The sequence below is a fragment of the Lepisosteus platostomus genome, chromosome 5 (assembly GCF_059453375.1).
Source record: "Lepisosteus platostomus isolate fLepPlt1 chromosome 5, fLepPlt1.hap1, whole genome shotgun sequence".
Taxonomy (NCBI): Eukaryota; Metazoa; Chordata; class Actinopteri; order Semionotiformes; family Lepisosteidae; genus Lepisosteus; species Lepisosteus platostomus.
Window position 1 is genome coordinate 66,446,238 of NC_142615.1, and position 27,408 is coordinate 66,473,645.

General features: G+C 44.1%; 2 protein-coding genes, 1 long non-coding RNA gene, 2 other non-coding genes and 1 pseudogene across 5 annotated transcripts; 2 read left to right on the forward strand and 4 right to left on the reverse strand.

The window, feature by feature from the left end:
• Positions 1-9,556: 9,556 nt before the first annotated feature.
• LOC148671537 (uncharacterized) lies at positions 9,557-10,189 on the reverse strand. Its single transcript, XR_015937112.1, has 3 exons — positions 10,014-10,189; positions 9,780-9,830; positions 9,557-9,673 (listed from the first exon to the last, which is right to left on the reverse strand). It is a non-coding gene; the product is annotated as an uncharacterized LOC148671537 (long non-coding RNA).
• On the forward strand, positions 9,667-12,450 carry LOC148671538 (uncharacterized). The gene is made up of 4 exons (XM_088632815.1): positions 9,667-9,886; positions 10,799-10,899; positions 10,981-11,091; positions 11,791-12,450. The coding sequence occupies exons 1-4, from the start codon at positions 9,844-9,846 to the stop codon at positions 12,256-12,258; spliced, it is 723 nt and encodes a 240-aa protein (XP_088488941.1). The 5' UTR covers positions 9,667-9,843; the 3' UTR covers positions 12,259-12,450.
• A 6,300-nt stretch (positions 12,451-18,750) lies between these two features.
• Positions 18,751-18,832, reverse strand: trnal-uag (transfer RNA leucine (anticodon UAG)). Its single transcript has one exon. It is a non-coding gene; the product is annotated as a tRNA-Leu (tRNA).
• An 815-nt stretch (positions 18,833-19,647) lies between these two features.
• Positions 19,648-20,088, forward strand: LOC148671540 (histone H4-like). The gene has a single exon (XM_088632833.1). The coding sequence runs from the start codon at positions 19,777-19,779 to the stop codon at positions 20,086-20,088; it is 312 nt and encodes a 103-aa protein (XP_088488959.1). The 5' UTR covers positions 19,648-19,776.
• A 306-nt stretch (positions 20,089-20,394) lies between these two features.
• Positions 20,395-20,452, reverse strand: LOC148671541 (U7 small nuclear RNA). Its single transcript, XR_015938883.1, has one exon. It is a non-coding gene; the product is annotated as a U7 small nuclear RNA (small nuclear RNA).
• A 6,444-nt stretch (positions 20,453-26,896) lies between these two features.
• LOC148671542 (5S ribosomal RNA) lies at positions 26,897-27,015 on the reverse strand (annotated as a pseudogene).
• Positions 27,016-27,408: the final 393 nt, after the last annotated feature.

Consider the following 27,408-nt stretch of genomic DNA (forward strand, 5'->3'; position numbering starts at 1 on the left):
CAACCTTTTAGCTTCTTACCAGCCGCAACAGATTGCTGTTGTGTGAGAGCCCTGACAAGATCAATCATGTGAGAGCCCTCAACGGGTGCCCCCTTGTACACAAATTTTCCTTTTTAATTCCAGGCTATTAACAGTTTATTGCGTGCCATAGTCTTGAACAATATCTCGGCATTTCTCTGGAACCACTGAGATGCGCTGTCTTAAATATACCCAAAGTCAGCGTCGGTCGATGACGGCTGTTGTGGTGATGCGTGTGATAGATCGGCGGGTGCATTTTCGGGTAGTACAACAGTTAAAATCCCCTTTTCAGAAAACTCCTGGCGTACTATTGTCAAATACCGTTGTAACACCCGATTATATAATCTCACTTTTTCATATTCAGGCAGATGCGAGTTCTGAAAAAAGTCTCTCATTTAGTCATCCAACCTGCGGGTTGTTATTTTTCTCACATCGCTTTCGTTGCCGGACCGCTCTCGGAGTCGATCAAGCTGTTTCTGAGGTACAAGGTACATTTTTTTCAGCGTGCTCCATTATCGGTGTTGTAGAAGCCCCGTAATCAATGGTACCGCAATACTCAACAGTGTCCCAATAAAACTGCCGGACTGGTTCACCAAGAGTCTTTCTTTTAGGAGAAACCCAGTGGGCAAAAGACGTATAATATACGTCTATTAAACGCATACCTTAGACATCTAAATGTGGTCTACAATTCGTCTAGAATGAAATTCTAATATACGTCTAAAGTTATACGTCTATGTTTAGACGTTCATTATACATAAATGGTTGGAGTTCTATTATACGGATAGATTTAGAGGACTATTATACATATATGGTTGGAGGTCTATTATACGTATAACTTTAGAGGTCTATTATACGTATATGGTTAGAGGTCTATTATACGTATACCTTTAGACGTCTATTATACGTATATGGTTAGAGGTCTATTATACGGATAACTTTAGACGTCTATTATACGTATATGGTTAGAGGTCTATTATACGGATAACATTAGAGGTCTATTATACGTATATGGGTAGAGGTCTATTATACATCAAAGATAGATTTTATAGGTGTAGAAACAAGTAAACCAAGCCAATGATTAGGTTTAGAAATTTATTCTGAAAATACACATTCACACCTGAAACATACGTATTTCAAATTATACATTGTATACAATCAACCATCAACATATGGGCAATAATCATAAAAAACACAACTAGTCTTAAACTTCAGCTACAAATTCTGGTAACATGGCAATATACAGTATAGTAATGACAAACACAAAACTAATTACATTAACACACTAACTCAAAACCACATTTTGATTCAAATATACATTTTAAAATGTACAACTTCTATATTTCCAAGAAAAAAATATTACAATGGAAGTTAAGACGATATTTGTCCACTATTTGCAAACCCTGTCTAATTGTCCTAACAGTTAGAACCAAAAACCTATTATTTTCAGAGTCCAGATCTCCTGGCCCCCTGCCTTGCATATGCATTCTTCAAGTAACACATTGTGTGCTCCTTTATTTCTTTTTCTGTTGATGTAGGGTGGGACTTCAGCACCGCAGCTAGGAGAAAATTATATAATATTACTTCCCAAATAAATGATGATTAATATCTTCTTTAGTATAATCTAAAAAATGAACGGTTTACTAAGCTCAAAGCTGAAATAAATGTATAAAATTTGGCTTGCATCATAGCAGTTGAGCAATAAAGTCTGTCCTAATTAAAGAGTACCCAAAGTTTGAAAGGACAACATAGAATAAGAGAAACGGCAAAACGATTTTGTGTCATCTTTCCCATTCACACTATTTTATGTGCCATTTTTTTGCTTATTCACGTACTATTTTAATCAAAATAATATTAAGAAAGATCTGTATGTATTCAGATAGTATTATTATTGTTCATACTTACTCGTCAAAAGAGGATTGCTGAGATATTTGCAGATATACTTCTACGTTTGAAAAACGTGTCCAAAATGGTGACCAACGAATACTAGCAATGCATTGTGGTATATATCCGGAAAAAATGCTGGGTTCGATATTTTCTCAACGTATGCGTTTATTAATGTTGTCGATATTATGGTTGAAATTTAACATTGATAATACATCGCGGCTATGTACCCCCTGCTATGAGCTGATGTGCAATTTTAACACATGCAGTTAGTAAGGATTGGTCACTGTTGTATGGTATTATATATAATGACATTATGGAATAGGATGGGGACAGGCCTGGCAACACGGGGGGAGGGGGGAATGTCGCCCCTTCAGTTTTGGGCAAAAAGATTTACCTAACTTAATTTGCGCCCTAAAAAAATAGTTGTATTTTGTCAATGGTCAGACAACACTAAATGACACGAACAGTCACTCAGTCTGTTTGATGGGCAGGAGGGCTATCCGTCCAGGAACTGCACATATCAGTGTCGTTATTGAGTGTCAACATTACGATCCTGTTTGCTCAGGTGGACCGATTCCTTGCAGTAGTTTATCATTATACTTAAAATCGTTATATAACTAGGACTAGTTATAGCAGTCTGTGCTTTCTGTTGGTTTTACAACATTTTTTTCTTAACGATTCAGAACGTCCATGTAGCTGCAAAAATGAACACTGGTACTTTTCGCTCCAGGCAATACAAACCGTGAGAGTGACGAAAAATGTGAAACTGAACTTCATCGCAAATACCAGATTGCTAGTCGTTATCTTCTATCATGAAGCACTAATCAATGGCATAGCTGCGAGATTTCATTTGGGTAGCTGCACCATACAGCTCCGTTTCAACCGAAATATCACTCCCCCCTCAGAATTTCAGACGCCCCCCTACAGCTTTTTCCCCGGGCACTGCGCACTGATGGGGGACGGGGTGTCCAGGAAATGGTATCAACTTTTGTCAGGAAAATAAAAATAGAAACTCTATAGGCACTCAAACATTTTACTGTTTTTTTTCAGGCAGGTGGCAAGACCCCCTCAACAAAACCCTTGTATGCCAAGCTGTGGGCATTGATTCGTCGAATATACGTATATTTACGGCGAAATTACGTCTATACGTATATATACGTCGCCTCGACGTATAATCAACGTCGAATTGCAACCGTAAAATCGACGACATGAATAAACGCATATATAACGTCGAAAACACATCTAACACAGTGCCTGAGGCTTTTTACTGTACAGTATGTATCGTGTGTGCCGCAACTAGGAGTATACGGCACTCTGCACAGTGCACGAAGTAAATTATTTTGGCAGTAATTAATTTACACGTGTATAATAAATATAGTAAATATAATAAATTAATTACTGCCAAAATAATTTACTTCGTGCACTGTGCAGAGTGCCGTATACTCCTAGTTGCGGCACACACGATACATACAGTAAAAAGCCTCAGGCACTGTGTTAGATGTGTTTTCGACGTTATATATGCGTTCATTCATGTCGTCGATTTTACGGTTGCAATTCGACGTTGATTATACGTCGAGGCGACGTATATATACGTATAGACGTAATTTCGCCATAAATATACGTATATTCGACGAATCAATGCCCACTGGGAAGACCCTTTTGACAGTCTTTAAAAGCTTATGCTTTCTCTTCAGGGTCCCAAACTGCTAAGCAGATAACGGTATGTTCCCTTTCAAGGTGTTCAAGGCGATTTTAGCTATTGCCTGTACAAGATCACCTGAAGCCCCACAGAGAATAGGTTTCCGCTGACTGGGGCTGGCTTTCACCAGAAAATGTAAGAGTCAGGTTTCACTGAACTCGTGAAGACATGTCGACGGACCGAATGTGTTTTTTTTTTACTGAGTCTATGGTTGCAAGATCACTGACTTTAATTTTTTTTTTAAATACATAAGACGTGGGTACATCTGGGGGGGAAAGACTTGTTCGCAAGCGATAGTCTTCTGGGGTGTCGGCATTTAAATCCACCAACAAGTAACCGAAAGGTTTTTTAGTAGCGTCATTGAACGCTTCCAAATAAAATTTGGCTTTACCAGGGTACATCTGCCGGGACAGGGTTGTAATCTGTAGTTTATCTCTAGGGTTTTTAAACAGCACCATGAAATTTGTATCTAATGCTACGGTTCTACTTTTCCGGCTTTGACAAAACACATTTTGGATGATATACATGATCATATACATGATGCTGAGGTTTCGGTGGTGTACGTATTTGGTTAAAGCTTTTTCTATCTCATTATTTTCACACGCAGACTCCATCAAATCATCAACTATAATCAAATTTACTCTACCCGGTGGCAGTAGCTGGTCGTCGGAAAACGACGTTGGTACTCCTTCTATAAACTGAATGTATGGAAATTTCACAAGCAACTCAGCGTATAGAGGTTGCCAGCAGCTGTAACACCAGACTATGTTTTCGGGTTTACGAGTCATAACGGTATCACCGTTCTCCAAGAGCTGTTTTATAAAATAACTTTTACCGCAATTCGAGGGTCTGGACAAAATGCTTGAAAAAGGGTGTTTTAACCTGACATCCATCGTGTTAATATCCGTAGGGCAATGATGTCAAATTTTCTTGCAGCACCCGCTTGTCGTACACCACCTTTTGGGTTTTCTTTAAGGTCCGGGTCTCAATGTGCCAATCCTTTTTAACACGCACGATCATCGGCTGTTGAATAGAAATGTTTAAATTCCCGGCACTCAGCATAAGGGTTAACGCCATAGTCAAAAACCAAGTCCCGCAGACTCTCAAAGTTAACATTTTCACCATTATTACGCTCAATGTGAACAGGCTTTCCCACCAGACAGCTTGTACCCATACGACTTGGGCCCTGTTGATACAAACTTGATGTGTTGTCCAGCATCGATTTCGCTGGTCAGCTCATGATATGGCGTAAATAAGTACCTGAACAATTCATCGGGGTTTCTCACAATGGTGGTCTGTGGTAAATTGTCTCTTTGTCTGTACTTCCCCCCACAAACTGTTCAAGGCAATTTTTGAAAGCTGTCTTTTGGCCGGATTCTTTTTAATGTTGCCGGGGTCCAGCCGGACACCCTCTTTTTCATAATATTCGCTGATATATCTTTGTTGTTTCGCAACATCTGTACACCACTCTGGAAACCCCGAAGCTCCCTGTTCCCCTTTCAGATGCAGTTTGATGTAGTCTGTAAAAAGATCGTGTGAGGACTTTTCGAAATGCCTAATTTCGTACATTTTACACACTCTATACCCCAGATCTAAGGCCATCTGTAATTCCGGGGTGCACCAGACACCAGTCAAGGCGCGATCTTCATCACTGTGCTCACAGGGAGTGGTCTGTTTTGTTTCACCACATGTACGACAGTGTTGACAGTTTTTTGTCCATTTTGGTTGGAAGAACTGGAAAGTACAAACGTCTGGGTGGGTAAACTTTCACCTTCACTAAACCGAAATACCGTTTTAAATCTCCAAAGTTGTTATATATTATTCGGGGGTGCCCCAGTGGGTATTTTTTATTTTTTAGTTTTGTTCACAAATGGATACAGACTGGTGAAATCATAGTAATGAATTTTTTCACCGGGCTGCGCTGTGTAATACAAACAAATCGCATTTGTTCTCCCCCCAAAAAGCGACTCATGCGGTTGCAGAGGCTCTGGTAACTGCGCAGCTGTTAGAAATTTACCCAAGTCTCCATTTTCAACAAGCATGTCTCTGAACTCGTGCTCCCACGAAACACGCACGTTAAAACCTCTCATTTTGAGAAAATTAATTTTAACCATCGTCTTTCTGTACAACCAACCAAAAGTAGTGTTTGTTAGCGGATTAAAATCGTTTTCACAATAACAAACGCTACAACCGTGAAAAAAACAACCGTTGAACTCAAAGGCTGTCGGCACTCCGTCAATTACAGCATAACCATCCACAAAATATGGGCCAACCTTGAACTCACCAGCCGTGGTTAACGCGTGTTGGATTTTAACGGGCTCTGTGTGTTCGATGTACATAAGCCATTGAATGCTGGGTGTAGAAAATCATTTTTGCTGGCGGTGGTAATTGTCATGGGGTAGCAACGCTATCGTTTCTTCCTGTAAAAACATAAGTCTGAACATGGCCATGCAGACACTAGCGATGGTCACAAACTGAAAGGGGTCGATGCACACAACGCAGGCGGCCCCTGACTCAGTCATGCGTGTCTGTCTGGTCATATTCATGACCTCGTCCCGAAACCTGATACAGCCTTCTCTTAGAATTGCCATATCCAACTGGCAGTAACGTTTCAACTCTCTCTGTAAGTTAAACACACGTCCCTTGCATTCTTCTTACCAAACCAAAAACTCGGCTTTCTTGCTCGGCAGCATGTAGTTAACGCCAAAAAGTTCTGGCGGCGGCATCGGTCCGACATAATTTTGGTTTTCTGAAGTGTTCATCAAGTGTGGAAAATTCCCCTTAGCCCCAGGGAACCCCATGGCGGCCGGCAGTTTGCTTAATTTCATAGGTAGAACGTTTAAAGAATCGATAAATCTGATGTTCAGAGCTTTTACGGTCATACACATTATCTTACCACCCTGATTAATTAGTTCAACGTCCATCTTTTCAGCTAACAACTGTCTGATTACTAGGTAATTGTCATATCCCTTGCCATTGTGCGATATGAACGTATGGTTTTTAAAACGTCTATCGATAAATTTACACACAAAATCCTTTAGACAAGTTTCACCATAAAATTCCCAGCTTCATTTATTGTCAATATGAAGGGCGTGGACGTAATTTGGTATGTGAGTCCCCGTTTCTTGCATGCATTCAATGTCGAAAAAAATTTACTTGTTTGAAATTTTGGGGTTGTCCAAAGGCGGTATGTAGCAGAAATGTGTGTCAGGGGTGTCGATCACGTTGTTACAACGCGAGCACAGTTTCTCTTTACATTTGGGACTTGCGAGGTTATAAACCCCACATTTCTCACAAAAGACCCTGTGCTCACACTTACTCACACCCGTCGCCGCATTCCGAAAGTGTCTCGCCAAACACTGAAAGCTACGACAAAAGACCTTACAGGCCGGGCAATTTTGAATTTTGGCATCAATTTTGCAACACTGGGGATCTAAACAGGTTTTACAAGCTTTAACACAGGCGTGTGCGTTCTTGTGGCTATACGCCGCATGGCAGTTAGTGCAAAAATACGCCGCCCCCACAAAAGCTTTAATATTTAAAACCCCATAAAAATGCTCTTCATGCAGTAGAACAAAAAGTATTTTAGAAATTTGGTGGTGTGGGCCCCGTTGTAAAATATTTCCAATCACCCTGGTCGTGGTACAAAATTTTAATGACCACCTTTAAATGTTTTTCAAAAGCGGTAATGTCTGACAAACTAATTTTCCGATTCTCTGGAAAACCCAACTCTTTGTGCATTCGTTTAGCGCCCTGTAACATTTCCCTATCGGTACAACCTTCATTCAACAAACCGTACACACACCCGGCGAAACACAGATTACCGCCCGTGTAATGTAAATCGATAAGGTGCGCTTTTTTCTGAGCAATTACCCGGCTGTACAGAACGGATTTAAATCTTCGGCGGGCACCCCCCTGCATATTCCTAACTATCGTCACCACTAAGCGGTGGCTGTCATCGGTAAGAACCTCTGTGTGGCTCTGTAAGAGGTCCGAGATGTGGCTTAAAAAATCGGCAGCATTTAATTCTCCGGGGTGTCTCCTGCGTGAGAACAAGGGTTTGTTAAAACCACCCGCAGTCAAACGCAGCTGTACAAAATCATTCGCCCCGATGTTTGGAGAAAGTTCATCCAATATTCTCTGGACTGCACCATGCTCAGCGTCTATAGCCTGTACATACGAGGTTATTCTGTCGAGATTAACAAAACGAAATTCTTCATGGTGCTCTGTTGCTCTAAAATTATTATAAGACCTGTTATAACTACGTATACGCTCCAGGAAAACTAAGGGGTCTCTATTCGCCCCTGCACCGCCACCAACCTGATTCAGATCGTTCAGTACAACCGGTTCTCGGTTACCGACATCCTGTTCTGCTACAACAACCTCGGGCCTTAAGCTATTTTCTACCACGGCATTCTCATTGCATGGTTCGGGCGGCCCTTGGGAAATCTGATGCCGCTCTCTGAATCTTTGACGACGCAACAAACATGCTTTTGCCAGTTTAATTCTTTTATTTATGTACAAACGCTTGCTGTTGGCAAGTGCTCGGTCTTTTAAACACTTTTTAGACCGCATGTTTAGTCATTTATTGCCGGGGATTTGCACCAATGAAGCATGAAATATCATCATCATGGTCTGAAATCCTGAGCTTAGAGCGGTATCTTCTGTAGAAATTATATCTAAGAGGTTAGCGGTGAAAACCTGGATCTGTTTTGGAAACAAGGTCTGTACACCGGCTAAAACCGCTCTTAGACACTCTAAAGCTCGTTTTTTGGCCACCTCATTAGTGATCGCCGTTGATAGTGACTGTGTAATACCGCGCACTGAATCTAGCACATCACCCAACACCAAGTCTTTAGGCGCGTTATTATTTCTCTCCGCAGGCTTGACACGTCTGGCTTTGGTCAGTGTCTTAACAGCCGTCTCCGATGCAGTCACCACCTTAGGATCCGACGTTTCCGCCACATTTGTTTCGCCGCTCGTCGATACAGCGGCTGTGTGAAAAAATAAAATACTTATTACCACGCCAATGCTCCACATCTCAAAATCAGAAAACTACACTGTGATAAAAATAAGACTTTTCAACACAACAATCAATGAAATCTAAACTGTCAAAATCAGAAAACTACGATAACTATGATAAAAACGATACACATGTGGCGCATCCTTACACAAAGGGCTGTGGGTGAATGGAACAAGTTACCCGGACATGTTGTTACACCGGTTTCCTTGACGGCGGTGGTGGCGCTAATGGGTCAAGCGGCGTGCTAACGGCCTATAGACCCTCGCACAGACCAGTCGCTTTTAACTTTAAAAGCTAAGCAGTTTTAAAATAAGGTTTTTAACACTCCCAAACAGAAAACTACGCGAAGTAGGATCTTTCAGCGAATTAACATCCTAACAAAAGAAGTAACGTTTGCCGTAAGTGGATCATAACACATCTTGACCACGCTTAAATTATTGTAACGCTTACAGCCGACAAGCACTGTGTGTAAGAGCCGGCGTACCAGAGCGGGTGACGTCACCGCCCTTCCCTGTGATAGCAGGACCACAGCTACTGGGCTGTGGAGAGATCTCTCTTTAGCTCACGGGGCTAGGTCGCTGCAGAGAGACGCGGAAGTCCCGGGTTCGAGCCTCCAGTCGGGATGGGGCCGACCAGATGCGGCAAGGGCGCCCGCTTGAGCCCCCGTTGCGTTACATTATATTAACCTTTGCTTTCTTGATTTCAGACGTTTTGAGCTCGTTGACCCAGTTAACGTGTTGGCGCGTCGCAGTTTATTTTTTGAAGGTCCGGGGTCTGCACGGAGTGGGAAAATACCATTAGTGAAAGAACTCAACACCGCAAATTACCAAAAAACGGTGGGGGTTTTTATTATAGACACGTTTAAATGGTTATGCTAAAAGAATGTTTTATATAATACCGACGTCTTCTCTCAGGCGATCTGATAATATGCCCCGCACCCTCTGGTATGGCGTGAACATCTGCATGTGTCTCCACAAGGTTTTGCGGTGGGATTGTAAACCCCAAACGAGGTTTTTTAAATGTGTAGCTACTTGTCCCTTCGCCCGCGTCTGTGGAATAGACACATACGAGTTTTGGTGTGGAGTATATACCCCGGTGTCTTTAAGACTCACATGGTCGTAAAGCGTTATTCAAAACATTGTCGTAAATACTCACCAGTGTTGGGCTGTGCGGTAACTGGCCTTTTTACAGCTGTGGTTTTCGGGGCTAATGGAAATGAATGGATACACACAGTCACGACCACATTATGGAGCAACTCCCTGGTAATTCCATTATAATAATTCAATATTGTCTAGTATACAAATATTATACAACGTTTTGTAACTATAGCAAACATGAGACATGCACCGTGACGTTGTAATTGTCTCACAAAAAGCCGGATATACATACCGCTGAAATTCGTGGAGTCCTGGCCTTCGTCTACCAAGTCGAGCAGTGTTAAGTCTGTAAATAGAATATCTTCAGACTGTTGAAATTGATCGGCGTGATCCATTCTGACGAGTTAGGCGATAACGTGAGACTGTAAGAAATGGAATGCAGCCAAAACTTCGCCTGTTAAACCGCTGGTACTTATACACAAACCGATAAACTCTTCTAAGAAACCCCCCACATAAAACCATTAATCTTCGGTATCGTTGGGTGTGCACGTACTGGGCTGTATAAATTAAGAAACATTTTAGAAAACGTTTTAGTCCGTTATAATGTAAAAATCTATATTATTTTAAGACATACAATGATTTCTAAATTTCATAGCTGTTAAACGTGGTGTAAATGTGCCGCGGTGTCTGTGTTTGATTCACCAACAGACCGCTAAGAATATTATCAAACAAAATGTTTTTTATTAACGCTATAAGAAAATTTATCTGTTCTTTATAGGGACGTGTTCACAAAACAAGCTTGACGTTTTGAGGTTTTATTTTTTAATAATGTTAAGAACATTTTTGCGTGAAATACATGGTGTGCTTGTAAATTAAAAAACTTAAAATGTATTTTCTGGGGAAACACAACATTTGTGTTTGCGTTGCGTGTTAATACTTTAAAACGTATAAACAGATGTGTGAATACTTTTCGCGCTCGATAAATCGGGGGGTCATCACAACCAATTGAAAAATGTCTTGTGTTATGTAGGCGTGTTACACCATTGGCGCATATTCTTAAACGCTCAGGCCTGACAGGGTCGCAGTGCGTGCTTGGAGCTGTCAGACACCACAGAGGTGCTGAGATGGCTTCTTTGTGTGAAGAAACAACGGGGTCCGCTACTCTACAAAGTGAAGAGGTAGGCGGCTAAAATATTTTTCTGATCGTGCTTGTATCGGTGCTTAGCATATTTCATTTTAATACTTGGTCTTCTTTTTAGCAAAACCCGACCCCACCCTCTACACCCTGTGACAGCGGCGGGGGTGTGACAGCTGGGGTACCAGATGTTGAAGAACTGCCGGGTGCTAGCGATGATACCACACTACAAATGGTAAATATTAACGAAAAACCTTAGCTCACAAGCGCGTTAAATGCTCGATATTTTAGGTACAAAGCATGTCTATTTTGTTAAGCCTTCCTTTTCTTTTTCCTTTAATAGAATAAAGAGGATGTGGACGGGTTAATCTTCAGCCTACCGGCACATGTGAATGTCTCGTGTCTATGCATGTGTGTTCCCCCAAATGTTAATAAAGCTGATGCCTATGTCCCTAATGAGCCCGATGTTATGCCCCAGATTGTGAAAGCAGTAGTTTATTGCATCTTCAAACACTGTTTAAAGGGGGTCCTGGTTGATGACTGCCCGGCCTGTCTGATTGACCATCCCGGACAGCGGGGTCACACATGCCTGTCTGGCGGCTACACAGATGAAGACGTGACGTTTGCCGCTTTAGAAATTTATAAGTCTCTCAGTTTAGCCCGAATTTTATCGGTTGTTCTGTACACCGCACGGTGTCTGGGTTCGTACACCATTACAAATTACACTGAGCGGCGCATAAAACAGTTGCTAAAAAATATAATTGAGGACCGCTCCCCATACGAGCATGTACACACCACAGTTGAACAGCTGGATGGAACATTAGTAGACGTGACTTTTGATGAGTTGCAAAAGAAACACTATTCTTATTTTTACAGACGCAAAAAAAAAAAGATCTATGTAAAATGTGAATACAGATTTCACTCTGTTTTACAGACCCGGGTGTGCCATCGTCCGAAGAAAGAAGAATTTCGAATGTATACGTCTGAATTCTTACTAAGAGTGCTTTACACACTTCTCTCTACAAAGCTTGATATGCAAAACAAAGAGTCGAATGCTAATGTCCTTAAATTTGTTAAAGAGATAGAGGTGTATGTCAAGAACTTGAGTGAAATTATTGCGGATCTGATGTTTTCAGATCAGAAAAGGAAGCCTGGGGGGTTCTACAGTGTGTATTCCAAAATACAGCGTGTTTTGCACAGAACCTGTGGTAACACCATCCCGCTGATTACGCAGGCAAATTTTTTTGTCCTGCTAGATCGGATCGCCCAGTGTGGTTCGCATGGCTTTAGACACGGGGAGCGGAAGGGGGTTATGAATGCTTTTTCAGATAACGCAAAGTTTCTCAGCAATGTTGGGGTGGTGGTTACGTGTAGCGAACTAATTTTCCGCACCAACATTTAATTGTTGAATGCAAACAGGAGCCGGTAACGCATGTGTGCTGTGTTGTTTCACTGATTGAAAACCCCCTGTTGAAATAAAGCGGATCACATTTCACATACTTGCAAACTGGAGTCTGTAACTTGTGTAAAAAGTGCTGCTGCGTTGTTTCACTGTTTGAAAACCCACTGTTGAAATAAAGCGGTTCACATTTCACATGGTGTTTGTCCTGCAAATTCTTTCCGTGAGACTTTACGCAGTCAGTGTGTGTGTGTGCTTACACCCCTGCTGCTTTGGAGACACGGCTTGTGCAGCGTATAAGCAGCCTGGCCAGAGAACCACTCGGCCGCGGCTGGCGCCGCTCACACCCCGGGATCTCGCGGCCCGCAACAGACTCCCCGCGCTGCTGTAACTGCCCGATTTCCTAGGGTTATAATAGAGCGCACTCAACCCCGCGGCAGACATGGTCCCCTTCCAAACCAATACACACTTGCACACACCTAAAGCGAGGGATGCACCATCTTGGGGCTTTGGGACCCTGAGGCGCTGGACCGACCGGCCGGGGGGAGGCGGGGTTCCGACCCACACCATTGGCTCCTGAGGGGGCGGGACATGCACAAATAACAACACGCTATTGGATGGCAAGGGGGCGGGACAACCAAACACCGCGGACGACCATTGGCTGGAAAAGGGGGGCGTGGTACCTGTCAAAAGTTTGACGAAAGGTGTCGCTTTATACTACTATCCTGTGCTCTGACCCCAGGCTCTCTCCTTATCTGTGTGTCTCATGGAGAGCAAGCTGGGGTATGCAAAAAGATCATTCCTAATGCAATAAATTGTAAAGGGTTAATAAAGTGATGTTATTATTATTATTCCTTACAGTAGAGCAAACAAATTGTTACAAAAAACACCAGCTAATGTCCACCAGCGGAATTAACATACATATACTGTAAAGTGCTGTTACTTGGGAGTGTTAATCTACAGATAAATTAAACAAATGGCATTTATAGCTCTAAAGAGGTTGACATAGACGTCTGTAACAGATCTTTTCAGTTCATTGCTGTTCCTCTGACTTGGTGAGCCTTTGGAATTTTAAAAGCATTTTGCTTGCCTCTCATGTGGTCTGTGTACCAGTCCATTAAGAGCCGCGCTATCACTGTGTCGTGTGTGGTCCTACAGAACTACACAGCTATCTACTGGAGTCGTCTTCTGTCCGTTGCAGTTGAGAACAGATTTAATACGGAGCTGCGCAGAAATTTCTGCGGCAAATATCGCTGCAGAACTAGCCTGTGCACAACAACGAAGAGAAAAATAAATACCACAGGGTCGCCCATAAGAGGGAAAAAAAGAAATCAATTGTTCAAACAATTACAGCACTCGTCCTCTTACAGTGGTCTCATGTTATTTTTCTTGCCATAAGAACAGTGGGATTGTTCAACTGTATTGTTCCCCATATGGTTGAATAATAATAATAATGATGATAATAATAGTGGTGGTAGCTGATCATTCTTGTCCGTGGCCGAGTGACCTGTGTGAATACAGTATGTTGATTTATTCTCCTCAAGGCATCACTTTAGCAATTCAAAGAGCGTGGGTTTTAACCCATTCAGTGCTTATTTCAACTAACGCCATGTTCCTTTTTCTAGGTCTTCAAATAGTTTACAATGTAGAGGTATCTTTAGTAATAAGAAAAAAGCTGCACCTCAGAGATCCATCTCACAAAAGCAGATTTCTTAAAGTGCACTTATGAGCTGTAGAACCTGAAGGAGTTCTCTCTCCTGGATATTAAACATGCAGATAATGAAATCAGTGATTTATGATTTCTGCAACCTTCCAATAAATACATCTAAGACATGTAACAATCCCATTGTGCAGCTCCAGTGGCACAGTTGGTCAGTGCATCATACTTGTATAGCAGTACATAGTGAAGTCATGCTAAGGTTGTGAGTTCAAGCCTGTGGTAGTTTTGCCTGTGATTTCAGCTGCAGAAACTTTCTGTTGGATTTAGGTTGGTTCTTCTGTTACTTTTTCCGGTCAATGGAGCTTTATTAATGCAGGCACACCTGCTTCCTCGGCATTTTATTTTATCGCTGCTCACAAACCAACATACTGCAGACACCTCTGATACTGTCACTGCTTGTGGGCCACGTGTTCCTGCTGTCAGCCTGCTATACCATGCTCATGCGCGTCTAGAAACATTACTGCTCTAGTACAAGAGCGAAAGACTAAATGAAATCGCACCCACTTTGAAAAAATCACATTTGACAAACCATAGAATGACAAGAATGGGATTCTTTGGTTGTTTGAGTACATAAATCAAAGACACTGCGTTCAGCATATTCACATCAGGCACTCGGACAGAGATAAACCCAGAGAAATTCTTCTCACATTTTAATCTGTAACTGCAGGATTCAACAAATTGTTAATTATCTCAACTTCACTTACAATTTTTAAACAATTTACAAAGCCCACAGTGGATGACATTTGGTTCCGGCACACATCAGTTGCTTGGAATATCATTGTAATATTTAATTTGCTTTCCGGTCACACCACTTTTATTAATAATGAAGTTTATCAATACACGTTTGTTTAAAACATGTCATTTATTATTGATACAGTTTCATTTTGTCTTTATTAGGAGCTGTATCACAGCTAATGCATGTAAAGCCTTAAGTATGTGATAGTGAGAGTTCAGTTATCCCAGGGAGTGAAGAGAACTGAAATTTAGTAAATCCATATTTTAATAGAGTGTAAATCTTCAAAGTGTTCTGTCACTTCAAAAGCAAATTATAGGAGCAGGGATTGAACCCACATAGACATTTGCTTATTGGGCTTAAGACCAACACCTTAACCACTCAGCCATCCCGAAAAACAGTTTCAGCTCTGTGTTACACAGTTCATTGAATATATTTGTTCATTGAATATATTAATTTAATATATTTGTTATATTTTTGAATGGAATGGGACTGTACACTGGTGGTTCCCAGGGGAAAACAGGGTTATTGAGCCATTGGGTATTCTGAGAATAAATTGGGTGGGTGAATGTAACCGTGTGGTAAAGTAAAACAGTCTTCTTAGATGAAGCGCTACAGATGCAGCCCCTGAAAGTGTATAAGACTTACATTTATAGTACTGCTGACACAAATGGAGCCTCTACATCAGACCGAAATAGCGATGTGTTGGCTTAGTTGTGCGTAGGATCTCCTCATGAATCTGTCTCATTCATCAGTGGAAATAGAAGCCGTCACTGTAAAGTCGGACGTGATGTTCCGCAGATGTACAGTGTGCCTTTCCTCTTGTTGTATTCAAGAGTACTCACTGTGTGAGCTCCTCACTGCGTTTCATTTTCTTTTCCTGTGATTATCTACGTGGAATGTGGTGACAAAATAGTCTTGAACATTTTCGGTTTGTGAAAGGAAACACTAAAGAAAATACAAGTGATTAACTTTTAAAATATCGACAGTACAGCTAGAAGAGTGGAAGATAAAATACGATTTATAATTAATTTCACAATACACTTAAGGAAAACACAAACGCCCAAACAGGGACTCGAACGCTGGACTCTCAGATTAAAAATCTGATGCTCTACTGACTGAGCTATCCGGGCTCTGGACAGTGAATGACACTGTCGTGATCCTCGCAAGTCACATGTCTCTTCTTGTGCCGAAGTGCAGTCATACAGTACCTGACCCGTCTGGAATGACCACTGACAGACTTTATCCAGAAGCGACGGCACCACTCCCAGTAGAATGAGTGAGAAATACAGCATGACATGGGGAGGTAAGGGGCTCCCACAATTCATCTTTCCTCACATTACTGATTTTTTCAATAGCATTTTGACCTTTTTTCACATTCAGATTTTTTCGCATTTAATAAGATCTTTTAATCAACAACATTAAGAACGAAAACAAATGGAACATTTTTTGGAACAACAATTAAAAAAACTTTCAATACCTTGGTTCTATAAGTGTGCACACTTTTTTGTTTAAAATTAAAAAACATTTTGTTAAAATTCAATAAATAGTCTATCATCAGCAATAAATTATTCTGAAAGGAAGATTTTTTTATATCATAAACTGTAAGACACAAAGAGAGTTTACAGGTCGTATCCTTCGCTTTGTCTTTTAAATTAAGCGTTCGGGATTCAAACCTGTGTTCGGACTGTTGTGTTTCTTGAATTTCTTGTAATCATCAAATGTCGTTGTTTGGTCCATCAGTTTTTTTCTCGGTTGTACAATGGAATTCGCGCAGTTTTCAGCTCAGTGTGGAGTCCAGAGGGAGGACTCGCTCACTGAATGATCTCTCAAGAAATCCCGGGTGAGATTCAAAAGGTGTCTTCTTCAACAGCCACGACACGTCTGAAGACCTCTGGATTTCCTGAATATGACATAAAATTAGTTCAAATCATTTGGTAGTTAACAGAACTAAATGCTTTAGAGGTACATTTAAAACAGCAGAGCAACACCGTAGCACTTCGAGTGTGCCTGAGTTTAATTGTGTGAACTTGGCTCTCTATGAACATGAGCAAAGAGTTCACATTCAACAGAAGACTGCAATGTGAGCACAGAAATATAAAACACCTGGAGATGCCGGGACCTCATACATGCGAAGCATGCGCTCTACCACTGAGGTATATCCCCAACAGACTTATTAACAGAACTGAGATGTGCTGATGCTCTCTGAACACAATCCACCACTAACGAAGGATGCCTGCAGTTTCCCACTTTTGTGTTTCCTCTACTACAGAGTAAATTCATAGGAATGAAGAAATAAGGAAGGAAAAATAACCGCATCGAAGCTTCCAGAGATTGGTTAAAATGAATCCGTTATTTTTATATCCAGTCACATGGGCGACGATGATTGATTTATCGACGGGGAGTGCTTTTTTACCTCCTCACTCGACTACCTTGATTAAACTACGCATAGAACAACAGCAGTACAGATGATTTTCATGGACCGACTTGTTTTGTACAACTCGAGTGATAAAGTCCTGTCTGCAAATATTGTAGAAGAACGAAAAAGGGCGAAACAACGCTCCAACCACAGGAATGGTAACAAGAAGGATCATGTTATTTAATATGTCCTTTGGAGATGCCTTGTCAACGCACACAGGCGTTAGAGCTGGACAAATAATTGATAGTGCTGTTTGTAAACAATCATGAAACATGTTATTTCTAAACCAGGAAGAAAGGAGCAGACTTAAACTTTAAGAGACAGAAACGACACCTTATCACAGCTAACATTAATTAAAATGACATCACAATAAAAGAGCGGAGCCTTGAGTGAATCAAATTAGTTTTCATTGGACGTCTGTCTCTTCATAACTTTGTAGGTGAGAGGGAGGATTACGGAAATGTACCGGTGTTTCTCAGAAGTGCGTTGGTGGTATAGGTGCCTTCTAAATAATCGAGCCGGGTTTGAATCCCGGTAAGTGCATCCCCAAATCTTTTCAAGAAAATCTGTGATCCGGTAACATATCTTTTGAAACTAGCATTCAAGGTAGGATACGTGTTCTTAAATACCAAAAAACTCTATAAGGAAAAAGCAGATCTCTGTACACAAGACGGCAGTGCGATCTTAGAATTCCTGTGTTGTTGACGGATTCAGACTCCTTCTCAGAGGTCTTTGCTCGCCAAATAACTTTGCAGCTGAGGAAGAGCATCATGGAAAATACCAAACACAACCAGCGAGCGTGTTGGTTGCTCTTGCTCTTAATGCAAGGAGCTGTTTTTTTAATCATTATTAACCAAAAACAGCAGCACAGGTAGGTCGCATTTGTGATTATGTCACTTCTCTGCTTCAGCAAGGTCAATAAAAGACTCTGAAAGTAGTAAAGCAAAACTGAACTCAAAATCATATTAGGAATTCTGAGCGATATCTCCATACAGGTAATCCAATAAGAACGTTTAAATATTTGAATATAATCTCTCTATATATTTCGCTGCGTTTTACCAGGAGTAAAACTATTGGATTGAAGGAATGCTAACCGCTGGGTTAAAATGTATAGCTGTTATTTGGAGAAATCTGTAAACTCTTGATCTTATATGTTTTAAAAGACAGCACAGGAAAAAACGACAGTGCTGAATCAATTCCCCTTTTAATTTTTTCCTGTAAGGTATGCTATGTGAATTCATGAAGTTAATCCTCTGATCTCTTTTGAGCACGAACAAAGTATTTCTGATGGAGCGCTATGTTCAAAGATAAGCTATTACCCCTGCCAACGATTCGGCGTGAAGAATTAAAAGTTTCATAGACAAAAGCAGCTCACCACCACAGCCAATATTAAATGTACTTGCCGGTACACTATCATGTGCACTGCCTCAAAAGTGATCTCGGCAGATGTTGGTCCCTACATAAAGCTGAACGTGCCAAAGAGAATTTCTGTTAAGAAAACAAAATATTTTTTCTGCCTTGATGTTAAGCCTGTCTTTTAGAAAGTCTATCTCTAAACACCTCCCGCAGCCTAACAAAAAGCGCTTTTAATGATCGTATTGCAGGTCTTAAAACACTAACATTTGGCAACAGTGAGATTCGAACCCACACCCCCAGAGAGACTGGAGCCTAAATCCAGCGCCTTAGACCGCTCGGCCACGCTACCTACCTCCATATCCATCTTCCTCACATTGCTGGCTTGGAAAATGCCGGGGGCTTCAGCTCTTGTCGTCGGATCTAATGATATCATGACCATGTGGAAGTGACTGCACCTTCATCTTCCGAGATGCTTTCAATAGCACAAATGCTACTTTCACCGGAACAAACATAGCAATAACGAAAGAGGTGGGTTTCATCCTTTGTGCTGTTTGTAGGGGCTACATTAATAATATTTTAGTGGAAATAAAGAAGTTGTAAATTTTAAAAATTTATATTTGAATCGAAATGTGGTTTTGAGTTAAATATTAGCGTGTTCATGTAATTAGTTTGTGTTTCTCATTACTATACATATTGCCATGTTACCAGAATTTGTAACTGAAGTTTACTAGTTGTGTTTTTTATGATGATTAGACATTTGAATATAATATTGTATATAATGTATAATTTGAACTACATATTGTTCAGGTATGAATAATTGTATATTTTAAGAATATATTTCTAAAACAAATCATTGGCTTTATTTACTAGTTTCTACACCTATAAAAATCTTTCTTTGATGTATAATAGACATGATAATGATAATGTTTCTTTATTAGCCCTATACAATTTCTTGCATTAGGAATGCGTCTTTTCACATACCCCAGCTTTTTCTCCATGGAGACACAGACACAGAGACAGAGAAGCTTGGGGTCAGAGGGCAGGATCTGCCATCATACAGCACTCCTGGAGCAGTTAAGATTAAGGGCCTTACTCAGGGGCCCAACAGAGTAGGATTCCTCTGCCAGCCGCGGGATTTGAACCAGCAACCTTCCAGTCATAGGCGCAGATCCTTAGCCACAGAGCCACTGCTCCTCCCTTTTTTTTTAATAATAATGATAATGCTAAAGAAAGATGTCTATTATACATCAAAGATGAGCAGTGTGTGTCGTGTTCACAGCTGATAACTAGAAGATGTCTGGAAGAGGCAAAGGCGGAAAGGGACTCGGGAAAGGAGGCGCTAAGCGTCACAGTAAGGTTCTCCGTGACAACATCCAGGGAATCACCAAGCCCGCCATCCGCCACCTGGCTCGCCGTGGGGGAGTGAAGCGTATCTCTGGGCTGATCTACGAGGAGACCCGCGGGGTGCTGAAGGTGTTCCTGGAGAACGTCATCCGCGACGCCGTCACCTACACCGAGCATGCCAAGAGGAAGACCGTCACCGCCATGGACGTGGTGTACGCGCTGAAGCGCCAGGGCCGCACCCTGTACGGCTTCGGAGGCTAAACAGGAGCGGAGCTTCACTACCGGACCCCGACGTATAAACCCAAGTGACCCAGTGACATTTGTCACTGCTGAGGTTGCTTTATGGGTCTATTTTCTATACTGTGCTGATCAATTGGAAATCAAATTGCAAAAAAGACCCGTTCCCACACCTAAGGTCAAATATTAGGAATCAAAACTGCTCAAGTGTATGGAAGCACACAGCTTTATCAAGACTTCCAAGTGCAAGATCTTTTTATTCATAAAAGACCCTATTTATGTTGTATGATAAATATTAATATTAATACAGAATCTTTTTTCACCAAATAAATGGGCTTTCTGACTTCAGAAAGCCTTCTAGACAAATACTAAAAGAGCAAAAATTCCATTTGGTAAATGAAATGAAAGCACATACCCTACCAAACCTTGAGTACAGGCCATTCAGGATGATAATACAAAACCATTTATAATTCAACAAATAAAACCTGTCAACTGGTAATCACCACTTATCATAAAAAAATAAGTAGCAATACACAGTAGGGGACTCTTGGGTGCAAGTTAAATCCATGCAAGAAGGGGTTTAGTGTTATATTTCCAAATCAGATATGCAAATGAGAGATCTGGCCCAGCCAATCTCAAAGCTCCTTTGGTCTGGAATGGAGCTGCTCTCCTCTTCTAGTTATTCACACTGGAGTTAGGTTACATATTAGCACATTTCATCTAACAGTTGCTCCAGAAACAAAAAACGTAAACAAATGACCTGGAATGTGACCACACCTATGAGAATGTAGTTCAACAGATAACTTGTAAACCTTGTCATAAGATTTTTTTTGTTCTACAAAATATACTTTATTCTGCAAAAAAAACATCTCAAAAGGAACATCTCACACATATTAACACTCCATGTAATAAAAAACAACGGCGGAACGGAGATTGATTGTCCGTTAACAATCATTGCAAGTGGGGGCGGATTTGTGCAATTAAGAGAGTCCCTCCAAACCTACCACTCGCTATTGTCCTTTAATCCCTGTATAGGGCCCAAAGTCCTTTCCAGTGCTCCCTCGCCGTGGGGAAACCCCATTTGGCGACGTGGCGCTTCATCCTCCTCCTGAGGTCCACCAGGATCCTCTCCTGCATCTCCCTCTCTCCCCACTTTATGTTGTGCTGGATGAGAGTGTTCCTCGCCTTCCACAGTCCTTGTTTTGTGAGGGACAACAGCAGCCCCCGCAGGTCCTGTGTCCCCTTGTCCAGTCCGGTGGGTGCCAGCCCCCAGCAGAATGTACTGGTAACTGAGCACCGCACCCGTTCCCAGGAGTTGCATAATGTTGTCCATTCTGCCCCACACCGCCTTGGCAAAGGGGCAGCTCCAGAACACGTGTTCCTGAGTCTCCTCGACAAAACACGTGTACCGGGGGCAATGCGGATTCCTGGAGTGTCTGTAGAGGACCATTCTGGTAGCCAGTTTCTTGTGTACAGCCATCCAGTTGAGGTCCTTCAGTTGGTTGTCAAGTTCTTTGGGCTGTGTCCTTTCCCTGGGAACCTGCAGCCTTTCGTCAGCGACCAAATGCCCCCTCACCTCTTTGTACAGGGCTCTGTGGTTGGTGCAGAGCTCTGGCTGTCTCGTGGCCTCGTACCTCCTGCTCCACTTGACAGCGTGGGTGTAGAACTCCGGTCGCATCTCTGCCTTGGGCCCAGTGTTTGACCACTGGACCAAGTGCCTCATTGGGACGGAGAGCCACAGCCTGACAAAGTACTGGTACTTGTGGCCGATGGGCTCCCACAGCGCCCGACAGAGCTTGCAGTAGACGATGCAGTTGAGTTTCAGGGGGAAATGTGGGACATCTCGACCCCCTTCCTCGACTGGCTGACACATCCGGTTTCTCGTGATGTACTCATACTTGCCGCCCCAGACGAAGCCAAAGATCATCCCTTGCAGCGCTCGTCTGAGTCTGGCTGGCAGCGTGTACACCACCGCCAGGTAAACCAAAGCCGGCAGGATGTCTGCTTTCAACACCATCACTTTCCCTGTGTAGGACAGCGACCGCGTTTTCCACAGACCCAGCTTCGCATTCACCTTGGCGATCCTCTTGGTCCAGTTGTTGGTCTCGTTGTCCTGGCTCTGGAAGGAAACCCCCAGTATTTTGAGGGGCTCCGTGCAGAGCTCGAGACCCTCCGGCGCCGTCGTCCTGTGCTTCCAGGGCCCAAATAACTTCAGTTTGCTCTTTCAGCGGTTGAGTTTCGACCCCGAGGCTCTGGAGTATTGCTCCATGACCTGCAGGGCCCTCCTCAACCCCCTGTCCGACCTCAGGAACAGCATCGTGTCGCCGGCGTACTGGGAGATCTTCAGGGTTTCCCCCGCGCCTCCCGGTATCTCCAGGGTCCCGTCTCACTGTCTCTGCTAAGGGCTCTTGAAGAGCAGGGAGATGATGCCCTCCCTCATGGTGTCTCCATTTCCCCCGGCGGAAGATCTCCTACGCCACTTCCACCAGATCTGCCGCCAGGGTGTCCCAGAAGCAGGTGTAGAATTCCTTGGGGAGTCCGTCCGGCCCTGGCACCTTGCCATTCTCCATGGACAAGAGCACCGCCTTCAGCTCCTCGGCCGCGATCGGACCCTCCAAGTCCTCCCTCACCTCCTCCGGTACTCGTGCCTTCAGCTCCTCCAGAAAAGCATCGCCTGCCTCCACCTCCGTCTGCTTTTCTGAAAAGAGCTCCGTGTAGAAAGCGGTGGCCGCTTCTACCTTGTCGCTCTCGTCCAGCACTTCCTCTCCATCTCCCCTCTTTTTCTGGGCTCCTCGGACCTGATTGAGTTTGCGGAACCTCTCCTTCAGGTCCCGTGCCCGGGCTGAATTGAAGGCTCCTCCCCCGTTAGCCGAGCTGTACTCCTCCTCGAGTTGTCTCTGGAGTCGTGCAGCTTCCTTCCTCTCCCTGGCCGCCTTCCGTCTGCAGTACGTCTGCGCCAGGGTTCGGGTTCTGTCTTTCACCGACTCCCACCATTCCACCATGGAGCTGTAGCCGTCTCTCAGATCAACCCAGCTCGCGTAGTCTTTACGGAACAGTGCCTTGAAGTCATCTTCCTCCAGTATCTCCCGGTTCAGCTTCCAGTACCCACGACCGAATGCCGGCAGGTTGGTGTTAGCCACCACCGTCAAGCGCTCGTGGTTGGAATACCACTCCGGGGACACCGTCGCCAACTCCAGGGAGCAGGTTGTGTGCAGAAAGATGTAGTCCAGGCGGCTACACACTCCCCGGGAGTTTTTCCATGTCGTTCCGGCGTCGTTAGGGCGGCACCGTCTGAAACCGTCTACCAGGGAGAACTGCTTGAGTAGCGACTCCAGCTCTGCCGAGCTAGCGTCGCTCCCCTTCTCCCGGTCGACGTTGAAGTCCCCGCCAAGCACCACCTGTCTGTTGGTGGTGCAGCAGCTGGCCAGGTCAGCAAACACTTCCTTCAGGATAGAGGGTTCTGTTGGAGCATAGACGTTAATTGCTCTCAACTTCTGCCCCCTCCAGTCGATGTCTGCGACCAGGATCCGGCCCTGCACCACCGAGAAGGAGGAAACCAGCGTCATCTCTGGGTTTCCGAGGAGGATTCCCACTCCGGAAGAGTGGACCCCTCCTACGCTCCAGCATGATTCTCCCTTCGTCCATTCCCTGGTGAATGTCAGCTTGTCGCTTTCATCCTTCAGGTGGACCTTCTGTAAGAAACAAACTGAGAAAGACTTTGAGGCCAGATCATGAAAGACTCCCCGTCTTTTCAACGGGTCTATTAGCCCTCTCACGTTAGTTGTTAGAAAGGTAAGTTTCACAATCATGATTAAACAAGTGAAAGTTGAACCTCCTCTCTTTGTGCTTACAGTGGAAAACTTGGGAGTCTACATCTGGGCACTGTTTAGCCTAGATGTAACTCCTCTCGTTCGAGTCCTGGGGGGAATATGCTGGGCTCCCTCCAGGTCTCGCTGGGGACTGAAAGGTAAACATGCTGGACAGGTCCAGTCCTTCCATCAGTCCCGGCTCCAGGGCGGCTTCAAAGTAATCCTCGTCTTCCTTGAGGATACTCTCCACCACCGCTTCGGGAAGGCTTTTTTCTTCCCTTTCTCCAGGAGTTTCGGGGACCTCCAGTTGCTCCTGGGCCTTGGGGGAGGGGGGCTCCACTTCCTGGGCTGCCTCTTCGTGTTGTTCATGGGCCTCAGGGGAGGGACTTCCTGGGCTGCCTGTTCCTGTTGTCCCTGGGCCTCGGGGGAGGGGGTTACCTCTTCCTGGGCTGCCTCCTCCTGTTGTCCGTGGGACTCGGGGGAAGGGGGTTCTGTTTCCTGGGCTGTCACTTCCAGTCATCTTTGGGCCTCGGGGGGGAGGGTTTCCATTTCCTGGGCTGCCTCCTCCGGTTGTTCCTGGGCCTCGGGGGAAGAAAGTTCCATTTCCTCTAGGACTAGGAAACGGTTCTCCCTTACCACTCTTTTCTTTTGTCCTTCCGAAGGTGGATCCGCCCTGCATCTCTTCTCCCGCTTTCTCTTTCCCTTCTTGCTGGGAGTTATTAGGGCCCTTTCTCCGGTCAGCCATTTTGTCCATCGTCCTGGCAGCCATCTTGTGGCACTGGTTCGGCTGGGGGTGTGGCCTCCGCAGTTTCGGTTCTCTGCGGGGGAGGTGCGGGTTCTTTGTTCTCACCTCTCTCCCTTTGTCTTGAGACCGGTTTCTGCCGGCCGGCTTCCACCACCTGCGCAAACGAAGGTTTGTTTACCTTGCATTGGTGAAGGAGGTGTCCCTCGACTAAGATCCTGTCCAAAGCCCTTTTCCTGTGCCTACAAAATGTAGTGACCTCACTGGTAGGGAAAAAACAGAATTGTGGGATAGCAGAACACCTGACGAGCGACAACCTGGCCTTGTTGAGGGATGTCTGTCTGTACTCAGAGGATCGCTCCCTCCCTCTGTGCATTTTAGGTGTAGACCTAGAAAAGGCCTTTGACCACCTAAACCGGCAGTACTTAACATCAGTACTTGAGCACATGAAGTTTGGCCCCATCATGAGAAAGTGGATTAACCTGCTGTACACAGGTAGCAACAGCAGAGTAATGGTTAATGGCAATAGATCACGCCCCTTTGAAGTCTGTTCAGGGGTGAGGCAGGGCTGCCCATTATCCCCCTTGTTATTCGTTTTGGCTATGGAGCCCTTAGCCTGTGCCTTGCGCCAGGATCAGGCCATTAATGGGATACCAGTGCCTGGAAGTGGGGGAGGAGAGGTAAAGACATCTCTATACATGGATGACGTCACCCTGCTCCTCTCTGACAATGCCTCAATTAGCAGAGCTCTGCAGTGCTGTGATCGTTTCTCTTTGGCTTCCTCTGCAAAAATTAACAAATCTAAGAGTGAGATTTTTTATCAGAACTGGAGGGAGCCAAAAGAAGGGCATGATCTCAGGCTGCAAGAGAAGAGAATTAAGGTCCTGGGGGTGTATTTTGGAGAAGAGATGGGAACAGTAAATTGGCAGAACAAATTGCCAATCTTAAACAAAAAACTGATGCAATGGAAGGACCGAGACCTCACCATGACAGGGAAGGTGCTGGTCATCAAAGCCGAGCTCTTGCCTGTCTTGAATTTTCTGGCTTCTACCTTCCCAATCCCACACCGTGTTGCGGCGGTGCTGAGGAGATTGATGTTTCAATTTCTATGGGGTGGGAAGCAGGAAAGACTCAGAAGGGAAATAATGTACAGGCCGCTACTCTCTACTCAAAGTCTGTCCCAGATATTGCTACGAAGCTGCTGTGCATTTTCCTGGCCTCTGTGCTGAGAGGCTTTGTAACAGCACCTGCAGCGCATACCGGGACTTATTTTTCCAGGCTCTGGGTAGGTAGGGAGGTGTTCAGAGTGTGGGGTGTCAGACCCAAGCTGGATGTGCCACTCTCTGACATATGCCCTGCAATTTATATACCCTCCGAGATGTCAGCGTCCAAAAACTGGAAGATTTCGTTGCACCCCAGAACAATAGGCAGACCCCTGTGGGCATTTTAACATCAGCCCAAACAAGGAAGGTGTGGAAACACACATTCTCTAAGTTTCTGTGCAACATTCACAGAGATTTAGCCTGGAGTGTCGTCCACCAGTGCATACCGGTACGAACTTTCTTGTACCGTAGGGGCCTCACCCCCAGCCCTCGCTGCGTTAGGGTGGGCTGTGGCGAGGAGGAGACTGTGACCCATCTCCTGTGGTCCTGCTTTTTTGCTAAGGCCTTCTGGGCACAGTTTGAAGATTGGTTGCAAGCTCTCTCGCCCCAATTTACCCTGACTGCTGCTTTCGTTATATATGGCATCTCTCCTGTCAAACTTCCTCCTGATGTGTTTGACAGGATTTGGGCCGTGGTGAACAGTGGGAAAGACGCCCTTTGGAGAGTGAGGAACATGGGGCTGTTCAAAGACATCGAGGTCCCAGTCAAGGCAGCAGGTAGCCTGGCCCTGTTCATCACCCGAGAGAACTATTACCTCAGAGATCTGTGGAGAGAAGGGAGGGAGGAAGCAGAAAATCTGTGGGAAATAGAGGGCATAGGTCAATATCTCAAGAAACTGTGAGAAAATTTGACATGTTTAACTAAGAATGTGATTTGCACCAGAAAAAAGAAATTGTTGCTATGTAACTGGTACCGTGTCAAAATGTAATAAGATGTGATCATATATACTGTTTTAAGTATGTATATTAATGTAAAGCATTTGTGATACCCTGTATTTTATTGTGAAAAGGAAATAAAAGTTCTTAAAAATCGAAATTGGTTCACCCAGAGCGAGGCTCGGCCATTTCCTCCCAAAGCCTACGGTACCAACGGTGACCCCTGCTGGCCGAGAGAGCAAGAGCTTGCAGCACCTGGTATTCCCAGGCAGTCTCCCATCCAAGTACTAACCAGGCCCAAATCTGCTTAGCTTTCAAGATCAGACAAGATCAGGCACATTCAGGGTGGTGTGGCCACAAGCAAAAACCATGGCGCCTGACTCGCTACTTGAAGCTGTGTGTGGATGGGGCTCCGTGCACCCCGAGCGGGACTGAAGGATCGTTCGTGTGCAACTCTTTGGAAAGGAGCTACTTTCCAAATCGCATTGCGTACCTGGATGTTGGCGAATGTGCTCCCTTGTGTTGGCTTGTCCCTCACTGGAGGAGAACAAACAAATTGCTCGGAGGAGCACAAGGCAAGTCTTCACAAGACAAAAACCTCCAGTGCACAGCACTCAAAACATTTCTGGGCTGTCGCGTGTTTATTTCAGCACATAAAGCGCACCAGTCCAACACGTCGGCCGGGCGTGCGGCGCCTCCGCCCTCTTGTGGTCTTGCGGCGTCAGAGCAAGAGGCTCCTTCTCGCTGCCTTTCCG

What these genes read in the sequence shown, in the direction of transcription:
- LOC148671538 (XM_088632815.1), top strand. Translation starts at nt 9,844, where the DNA reads ATGGATACACACAGTCACGACCACATTATGGAGCAACTCCCTG. An exon ending in CTACTCTACAAAGTGAAGAG is followed by an intron (nt 10,900 to 10,980) that starts GTAGGCGGCTAA and finishes TCTTCTTTTTAG; the next exon opens with CAAAACCCGACCCCACCCTC. An exon ending in ATGATACCACACTACAAATG is followed by an intron (nt 11,092 to 11,790) that starts GTAAATATTAAC and finishes TCTGTTTTACAG; the next exon opens with ACCCGGGTGTGCCATCGTCC.
- LOC148671540 (XM_088632833.1), top strand. Translation starts at nt 19,777, where the DNA reads ATGTCTGGAAGAGGCAAAGGCGGAAAGGGACTCGGGAAAGGAGGCGCT.